General features: G+C 37.6%; 1 protein-coding gene across 1 annotated transcript in view; it reads left to right on the forward strand.

Annotated features, from left to right (window-relative positions):
- Positions 1-8,007, forward strand: part of AGBL1 (AGBL carboxypeptidase 1) — a gene marked incomplete at its 5' end in the record, with an annotated part of 692,079 nt that extends 684,072 nt beyond the window's left edge. Inside the window, one exon of the mRNA XM_077774253.1 lies at positions 7,803-8,007. Within this exon, the coding sequence (XP_077630379.1) occupies positions 7,803-8,007 (205 nt within the window). The remainder of the gene's footprint in view (positions 1-7,802) is intronic.
- Between the last annotated feature and the right edge of the window lie 2,461 nt (positions 8,008-10,468).

A 10,468-nucleotide genomic window follows, 5' to 3' on the forward strand; every position in this document is an offset into this window, starting at 1 on the left:
TATTAAAATTGGTACATTATTAAATCTACCTGTATGGATAGATTTTGGGTTCTCTGTCCTCTTTTGTTGATCTATGTGTCTATCACTCTGCTAGAATTGTACAGTCCTGATAACTGTCGCTATATAATATGTCCTGAAATTGACTGGAGTGATTCCTCTCTCCTACTTTATTTTTGTTTTCAAAATTGTTTTTGCTGTTTCTTTGGCCTTTCAACATGAATTTTCACATAACCTTAACTACATCAACAAAAGCATTTTTGGAATTTTGATAAGAACTGTGTAAATTTGTGTATCAATTCAGGGAAAATTGCCATCTTTGCAATGTTTTGTCTCCTAAGCTACATCCATTTCTCCATTTATTAAATCTTCTTAGATTTCGGTCATCAGCTTTCTTTTTGCATTTCTTAGCATACAAGTCTGGCATATGTTTTGTTTTATTAATGCCTAGGTGTTTCAGTTTTGTTTAGTGGTTATAAAAGTTTGGTGATTTTAAAATGTTCATTGTTATTAGTATAATTGATTTTTGTATGCTGATCTTGTTACTATGACTTCATTGACCTCGCCTATAGTTCTAGAGGTTATTTTTGCTTCTTTGATAGTTTTTGTTTTAGTACATTCCCAAAATAGAAGTAGTTTCATTTCTTGCTTTCCTATCTGTATGCCTTTGTATTCTCTCCTTCCCTGAGCTAACTTGAGCTGACTGTGTTGAATGGCAACATAGTTAAATGGCAGTGATGACAGTAGACATCTTGACTTGTTCCTGATTGTAGGGAAAAGCATCCAGTCTTTCACTATGAAGTATGTTAGCTGTGAGTTTTCGTATGAGTTCTTTATCAAGGCCAGGAAGTCCCCTTTTATGACTATGTATTCTGAGAGTTGTCTTTAAAAGGTGTTGAATTTTTTCAAATGAATTTTCTGCATAAATGTATATGCTCATGTGTTTTTCTTCATTAGCCTATTAATGTATGGCTTATACTGATTGATTTTTCAATTGAACCAGTCTTGAATCCCTGGAATTAACTCTCCTGGGTCAGGGTATATATTTCTCTTTTCGTATAACGCTGAACTCAATTTGCTGACAGTTTGTTAAGGATTTATATTCATAAGGGATATTGGTCTGTAGTTTTCTTTCTTTTTAGTGTCTTTGTCTAGTTTTAGTATCAAGGTGATACTTGACTCATAAAATGAACAGGAAGTGTTTTCTCTTATTTTCTGGAAAAGATTGTGTAGAATTGGGGTTAATTCTTTTTTAATCATGTTGTAGAATTCTTCCATGAAAATATCTGGGCCTAGGGCTAGCTATTTCTTTTTTGAGAGTTTTAAATTATAAGTTCAGTTTTCTTAATAGTTATAGAGCTATTCAAGTGAACTATTTCATAGTAGCTGAATTGTTGTAGTTTTCAATTTTTGAGGAATTGGTCCATATAATCTACATTGTCAAATTTATGTGCATAGAGTTTTTTGTGGTATCCCCTTATCCTTTTGATGCCTGCAGAGTCTGTAGTGCTAGTCCTGTTTCGTTTTTGATATTGGTATTTAGGGCTTCCTTGTTCTTTTCTTTGTTAGTCTTGTTAGAGGTTAGTCAATTTTATAGATTTTTCCCCAAACACTCAGCTCTTTCTTTCATTGATTTTCTCTATTGTTTTTCTGTTTCAATTACATTGGTTTCTATTTCTTTATTATTTCCATCTTTTTTTCCCTACCTGCTTTGGGTTTGTTTTTCTCTTATGTTTCTACTTCCTGAGATAGTAACCTAGATTTTTGATTTTAGACTTTTCTAAGGTAAGCATTTACTGCTATATATAACCCTCTCACCATGGCTCTATGTCCCACAGATTTTGATAGGTTATTAGGTTATATTTGCATTTTCATTCAACTCGATGTATTTTCTTTCTTTCCCTTGAAATATCCTATTTGACCTCCTGCATTATTTAGTAGTGTTTATACTTACTTTCTAAGTGTTTGAGAACTTTCCTTTTGTCTTTCTGTTTTCAATTTCTGGCTTAATTCCATTGTGGTCAGATAATAAACCCTGTACAATCTTTCTCCTTTTAAATTTATGGAGGTTTTTTTTTGTTTTTTTTTTTTTTTTTATTTCTAGGAGAGAGAGAGAGAGACAGCGTGAGGAGGGGAGGGCCAGAGAGAGAGGGAGTCACAGACCGAAACAGGCTCCAGGCTCTGAGCTGGCAGTCAGCACAGAGCCCGACGCGGGGCTTGAACCCACGAACTGCGAGATCATGACCCAAGCGAAAGTCGGACGCTCTACCGACTAAGCCACCCAGGCGCCCCCAAATTTATGGAGTTTTATGTAGAGCTGAGGATATGTTCTATATGGGTATATATTCTACGTGCATTGGAGAGGAATATGTACTCTGTTATTTAGGGTGAAGTATTTTATTAATGTTAGTTATATCTTGTTGGTTCATAGTTTTGTTGCTGATTCTCTGTCTAGTTGTTTAGTCAACCATTGAGAAAGGAATTTTGAAGTCTTGAGTTATAATTATAGATTTGTTTAATTCTCCTTTCAGTTCTGTCAGTTTTTTCTTCACATATTTATACAGCTTTGTTTGGGGTACACACCTACAGGGGTGCCATGACTTCTTGATGCGTGGACATTTTTATCATCATATACCTTTATATCCCTGGTTATTTCCTTCACACTGATGACTACTTTATCTGTTATTTTTTAAATTAATGTTTGTACAGAACATTTCTTCCATTCTTTGACTTTCAGTGTACTTATGTCAGTATACTTTAAGTGATTTTATAGACAGCATATAGTTTGATCACATTTTTAATCCACTCTGACAATCTCGCTTAATTGGTGTATCTCAACATTTACATTTAATGTTATTAGTATATCAGGGCTAAACCTTCCATTTATTCTTTTCCTATTTGTACTTTGTCTCTCCCATTTTTATCTCTCTTTCTCCTGCTTCTGTCAGTAGATATTTTTTTAAATTCCATTTTAATTTATCTATAGCTTCTTGAGTGTATCTCTATGTATAACGTTTTTAGTTCTGAAGATACTGCATTGTATACACACAACTTGTTATAATCAACTGATGTCACAGTTTTACCAGTTCAAGCAAACTGTAGAAAACTTACATCCCTCTACCTCCATTGGTCATATAATGATCTTAAGTGTTGTATAATGCAAGGAGAACTATGTCACACAACTTGATAATTTTTGCTTCAACTTTCAAACATTGAGTTAAAGGGAAATCTATTGTATTTATCCATATTTTTACTCTTTTTTATGTTCTTTCCTTCTTCCTTATGTTCTAAAATTTCTTCTTTTATTATTTTATCTCTGTTTAGAGTGTTCCTTTAAGCCATTCTTACAAGGTAGGTCTGTTGGCAACAAATTCTCAAAACTTTACTTCCTATAAGAATGCCTTTAATTTTCCCTTCGTTTTTAGATTTTTCCTCCCTGATTTTTGAATTCTGGGCTGATGGTTCTTTTCTTTTAACCATGAAGAGTGAGTGTGCCATTTTCTTCTAGCCTCTCTGATTTCTGAGGAGAACTCTGGTGCCATTCAAATATGTTTTTTTTTTTTTTTTTAGTGTTGTTTCCCTAAAGTTTCTCTCTAACTGCCTTTGAGATTTTTGACATGTCATTGGTTTTCAGAAGGTTGGTGGTAATCTGTCTTGGTGTAGTATTTTTGAGTTTATCTTTTTTGGGGTTTTCTCAGTTTCTTGTACTTGTAAGCTTATGTCTTTTGCCAAATCTAAGAAGTTTTCACCATTACTTTGAATATATTTTCAGATTTTCTTCTTCTTGAGACTCTGATGGAATGAATGTTAGATATTTTGTTATAGTGCACAGGGTCTTTGTGTCCTGATCATTAGTTTAGTCTATTTTCACTCTGTTCAGATTGAGTGATTTCTATTGTTTTATTTTCAAGTCCACCAAATCTTTCCTCTGTTTCTTCCTTTCTGTTAAGCCTGTCTGCTGAATTTTTTATTCATTTATTGATTTTTATTTTTCAGTTTTCAACTTTCTACCTGATTCTTCTTCACACCTTCTATTTCTCTGCAAGACTTTCTATTTCTTTGCCATGTTTTACATTTGTTATTGTACACTTCTCACTTCTAAAATTTCATTTGATTTTTCTTTATATTTTGTTTATATCATATATCACATATATGATATGCCTATATCATATGTCTGATATAAGATATCATTTAAAATCCTCACTGGATGATTCTAACTTCTCTGTTATGTCAGTGTTTTTATCTATTGGTTGTCCTGATTCTTGGTGTGATGAATAATTTTATATTGAAACCTGGACATTTTGAGAATTATTTTATGAAACTAAGATTTTTATTTGAAACTTCTGTTTGAACTGGGCTCCTCTGGCACAACCCGGACAGGAGAAGAAGGGACTTTGTACAGCCAAGTGGGGGTGAAAGACTCAGTACCCCACTCAGCCACATTGACATCCTGCGTGTGAGGGCCCCTTGTTACTGCTGGGCAGAGGGGAGAGTTTCAGGTCCCTCCTAGGCCTTCACTAATATCACTCTGGGTCAGAGGGGCGAGAAGGCCCTGCTGCTATTCTCCACTGTCATTGGTGGGGTGAGTCTTGGTACTAACAGTTGTGCATGGACGCCCAGGTTCCCCCACAGCCTCCATTGGTTTTGATGGGTAAGGGACCTCATTCTCGTGCACTGGGAATGAAAGCTCTGGATACCTAATCTACCTTCTCTGACACCTCAGCTTGAGAGATAGGAAGGGATTGTGGGCACCTTGTTACAGTCTAATAAGAGTAGAAGTCTAGGCTCCTTGGTTCTTTTGGTGGAGTGGGTGCGAGCTCACTGGTTTTTTTGTGGTGTTTGGCTTGAGGAGGGCTAGTATTGGGTAAACTCATCTTCCTTGCTATGCTGCCTCTTTCCTTACTATCCTACTAGAGGGAACTAGCTCTTGGGGCTCATTTTGTCCACACTGGTTAGTATTTCCATTGTCAGCTTGTCTAGCTCCAAGCCAGGAATGTAAGAGGCAAAGAGAAAAGACAGGGAGTTCACCACCAAATTCTCCATTTGATGAGACTTCATCTCATTTGCTTCTTTACCTCCATATTTCATCTACATTTCAGAGTCTTCATATGTTTGTTTTAAAATATCCAGGATAATTTATCAGGAGAAAAAAAGAGAAGTGCTTCTCTGTCTATAAGAGAAAGTCCTTCAATATGTAATTTCATTTTCTAATTTATTAGAATACTTATACTTTAGTTGGAAAATGAGTGAGAGACATAATTAAAGTTTTTTAGGTCTTTATGTACATGAATCATATACATATATATGTATATGTATATATGTACCTATATATCATATAGGTATAAAATGTAACTTCCCATTATATTATACATTTACTTTATGTTATATATCTCAGTGACAAACCATATTTATTTTAAATCAGTAAAATGCACTAATGTGATAATTATGGCTTAATTTGTATATAAAATCTTTGAAAAAGAACTCAAGAAAAAATTAATTCCCCTAAAGACAGTCCAAAGCACATATTTTTCTACATATATCTATGTTATATGTTCAATTTGGCAACTGTTTATTGTAGGTCTACTATCTTCTCAGCCCACTGTAGGCATTCTATAGAATAATATAGAATGAGACAGAGGTCTCATGTGGCCCTTATTCACAATACGACTGTAAACATTGCTAAGGATCAAAAGAATTTAAGGATGTGAAGATTCGTATTTAAAGGACAAAAATTTCAAAGAGATGAAGCTATCAAAACTGTCATTTGGTGGAAATTAAGATGAACTTTTAAAAATGATATATTGTATTTGAGGAGTTGGAAGATCATTTTAGATATAAGGATTTGGTTACCTGAATAAAGGCTTGGAAAAACATTTGGTCTGGTATGTGGGGAGGATCACAACCAGGACAGCCTGACAACTTGGCCTTGGTGGGAAAGCTCCAGGTCCGTGAGTGACTGGAGCAGACCCCGCAGTGAAGGAAAGACAGGCCCTCATTAGGGAAAGACTGACCCTGTCATTTACTCATGGACTCCTGCCAACAGGACCCTGGAGGGAACCTACCATCCATCAATACCATATTGCCATTAATAAGCAAGAGTCATTTGCAAGTTCCTAAATTTGGAAGTAGCACAATAAAAATGATGCTTCAGAGAAGTTATTAGCAGTGCCTGTCTGAATGGTTTTGCTATGGTTATAACCCAGGTGTGAACCAACAAATCACAGTGTCTGCCCTCCTGCAACACCATGTCTCACCATCGTCTTTCGCCTCCATAGTAGCTCAGTAGAATTAACATTTGTTGATTGCCTGTACTTTGCAAGACACTCTGTTGATAGCATCTGTGCGCTTTCTCATTCAGTATTCACAACACCTCCTGAGGTGTTATTATTGACATTCTATGAGACTGAGGGTTTTTCCAAGGTCTCATAGCCAGGATTTAAACTCAGCCTCTTGACATTGTACAGAATGTCATCTCAGTCCCCGCGGTAGGGTGACAGTTGAGTCAAGGCAATCAGTTCTTGCTGACTTGAGCTCATGTTACAGTTGGGCAGCTCTTACCTTCCTTTACGCAGCTGCTTTATCACCCACAACTCAGCCTGTAAAATATGATAACAATTTAATGCCGTGGTGCCGTGGAAACATAGTTCATATTTCTTACCTTTTCTCTCCATGCGGGCAGTGTCCCACCAGACCTTCAGTTTAGGATACTGAAGTTCTGGAGAGCATGGAAGCTGCTCCCATCAGTCAGTAGACAATTAAGAAACTGGACTCTGATTCATTTCCCAAGGTAACATGTAACCATGCCGCTGATTACCCATTTTCATTGTTTATGGCAAGGCAGGTGGATGAACAGCTCTGCCTGATTTATGAAGTGCTTGCCTTCTATAAATCACAGAGTAGAAACCCAGCACGCTGTTAATCCTAATTGGTTAGGTCCTAAGTAGGGAGTGATTAGAAAGTCTTCAGGAAAGAAGGTTCCTCATGCAAATGAAGTGGATATACTGTTCCTTGGGAAGAAATATTCCCTGCTTGCAATATGTGTTCAAAGTTTGTTGTCCATTCCCTCTGCCTCTTACTGGTCAAATCCTGCTGATCTTCCACTTGTGAATAAACCAACATAAAAGGGAGAAAAGGCAGGTGATGAAAAGCACAAACACAGTAGAAAAGGAATGCTGTTTGCCCACTTACTCCCTCCTTTATTAATTTCAACCTGGATTAATTATCTAATTCCAATAAGCCATCCATCATAATGAAGGAGAGCTATGCACAGACTCAGAGTGCTATGAGTTACAGTAGGAAACATTAAAGCTTTTGGTCTTTGCTACCTGAATTCCAATTCTACCCTTCCTGGGCATAGTTGACATGGCATTCTCTGATATTCAGTGACACCCTTCTCTGTTTCATTTTAAGCCTAAAAGTCTCTGGGGATCTTAAATATGTGAGGTTGTCCACCTCTTCAGACTGGAGATCTCCTGATTGGACTTAGAAATGCAGACTCTCCTTGCAAAGGAGGAAAGAACCCTAAAAATTTTTATGTGATTTCCTCCTCCATCTCAAAATAATGGTTGAATGTTGTCTGCAACACATTTAGAAGAGCAGGGGCTGTTGCGATTACAACTCAGAGAAGATAACTTTCATTCTTTCTTTCCAATCACCTGTAAATACTCCTTGTAACTTTTCATTTCCCTCTCCTTTCTCCCCACCTCTCTCTCTGTTTCCCTCCCCTTCTGTATTTTTCATCCCCTTTTCCTTCCTTCCCTCCCTCACCTTCCTTTCTTCTCCCATTTCCTGGGAACCCATGGCAGATGCAGCAGCAGCAGCAGCATCACTTCAGAACTGGATGATGAGCCCCCCTGCATGGAGGAGATTGATTACACTACAGACAACAGCTCAGACCAGGAAGGAAGCTTCTCTGAGCTGGACCGGCAGATCCAGGAGTGTGCTTTCAACAAGGATGAGGGAGGGGAAGAGGAGGAGGGGCCAGGACAGGGAAGAAAAGCCATTCCATAGCCCCAGGGTTCATAGTGAGTTCCAAGTCCCCAACCATTGGACTAGTGGCTAAGTACTTTCTTCGCCATCAGACATGTACAGTGTCAGTGCAAAAAGCCAGCCTATGTGAGCTCTGCAACCTATTTCCAGATATTGTTCTAACTTCACTATGCATAGAGACTGGCTATTTCATAATGATACTATTTTACATACCTAGTTAGGTGGCCTTTGGAGCCCTTGCATGCTGCCATTATGCTAGAATGGGCTACTTTCAGGATGACCACAGATCCTCTCCACACTATTTTGAGCTCCTCTCCACTCCTGTGCTTGAAAGTGGGGCAGACTGGAAGTAGGAGTTGGGCTACTTTTTGGCTTCTTGTCCAGATTTCTATATGGTTGTTAAAGTTGCTCTATATATGAATATTATCTCCTATTGTTGTCTTCCTACTATAGCATCTGAGCTCCTCAGCACAAACTGTGAGCCCTACTGAGACTTCTGAGGGTCCTAGCAGCATTTTCAGTTGCTGAATTATTGAACACGAAAGGCTGCACAACCAAGAATTTGTGAGCATCATGCTTGGTCTGTTTTAACAGTGTATGTTTTCCAGATCCAGTATAAGCCAGGAGCTGTCCTAGATGCTAAGGGAAAAGGCACAATATTGAATAAGACATGGCCATTGGTCTTTACAAACTTTAAAATCCTATGAATTCAGGCCACTAACCATAATGCTGGGAGGCAGCAAGTCATACTGGAAAAATCATTCACTTCAGACTCAGACAGATATGGCTCATATCTTGAATCTGGCAGTCACTTATTATGAGAACTAAGGCAATTAGTTAAATTTCCCCAAACCTCAGTTTTCTTATACATATAATTGAGATGAACACATCTATGTCCTATCTTTATCATGAAGTTATAAAGATGAAATGAGATAATATATAATAATATAAAAAGTATACAGATTGGCACATGGTGGACACTCAATAATGTTGGCTCCTTCTCCTCCATAACACAAGTAGAACATTCTGTAGGAGTATTTTCACAGTTACACAAAACATTACCTATGGTCACATGGTGGGAAAGTACTCCCTCTTCCTGGAGGGTTTCTGGGAAGGAGGTTACATAGGAGCAGAGCGTAGGAGTTTGGAATGTCATAGAATAAGTAAAATGGAACAAGGGTCTTCAGTATGCAAGTAGCTTAGAGATTTAGATGATGACGTATGCAGGGCCCATGCAGAAAGGATGAGAAGGGGCATGGAAGGCAGATACTGAATGACAGAGAAGCTGGAGAAAATATGGTAGATCAAATTTATGTTCGTCCAAGTGCCATATATATTTAGTTATGGTTAAGTTTGGCTATGAGAGATGGAAAACCCAAAATTGTAGTAGCTTTTGTAAAACAGAAGTCTGTTTCTCTTTTATGTGGCTTCCATGTAGAGGTGGGCCTGAGCTGGTATTGGAAGTACCTGGTGCCTGGCACTCAGCTTCTATGGTTTTCTAGCTCTGCCATGTGTTGGTTTTACTCTTAATCTACGATGGCTGCCAAAGCATCAGCCTTTGTATCTACATCTCAGTCGGCAATAAGAAAGATAGAAAAAGAAGAACACATCCTCTGTATTTCAGAAAGCCATACATTATAATTCTCCTGAATCTAACCATCTAAAAAGTAGTCCTGTGATCGCAGGTTGGAAAGGTTGGAAAAACAGTTTTTATTTGAGGTGGGCCAATGGAAAAGCGAATAATACAAACTGGGGATCAAATACTGCCAAATATCTTCCTTGATAAACCAATCACCACCAAGATATTTGGGAAACAGTAATCTCAGAAAAAACTCACAGCAACCCTCTAGACCAGCAGAAAACCACACAGTAAAACTGCCATAATTTAGCCCCAAGGCATAGGAGAAAGGCATGTGTGCTATAATTTGAGGAGCTGATATTATGATTGATTATTATTGTTTGTAGTCTCTTCTTTTTCCAACTCCTTTCCAAATCTCTTTGCTATAGTTCAGATCATATATCCATTCTTTGCATTAAGACACTCAGATGTCTATAACATATAAGAGGTTTAAGGGAAATAACAAAGACATTGAATTCAAATCCCAGATAGCAGCAGCCCTTAACTTCTCTCATAAACCTTTCCACTCCTAAATAGAAGATAGCATAATGTTTCTGCTCTTCCCTTCCTTTGAGGAGTCAAGAAGATAGTTTTGTTGGAAATGTAAATGTCGAGAGGGACAGAAATAATACTAACACATCAGCACCACTTTGTTCCTCAGCTCAAATTAGTTTATGGGATGGGCTTCTCACTATCTGATATGTTTCTGAGGGAAAGTGACCAGGACATCGTAAATTTCTATGTAATATGTTCAGGAAAAGCCAGGGACAGGGTACATGTGATTCATCTACGTAACAAACATATATTGAACACCTACTATGTGTCATGTACTTTACTAAACTCTAAGGATGCAGAGAAAAGGAC

Source organism: Crocuta crocuta, unplaced genomic scaffold, assembly GCF_008692635.1.
Source record: "Crocuta crocuta isolate KB4526 unplaced genomic scaffold, BGI_CrCroc_1.0 scaffold7, whole genome shotgun sequence".
Lineage (NCBI taxonomy): Eukaryota > Metazoa > Chordata > Mammalia > Carnivora > Hyaenidae > Crocuta > Crocuta crocuta.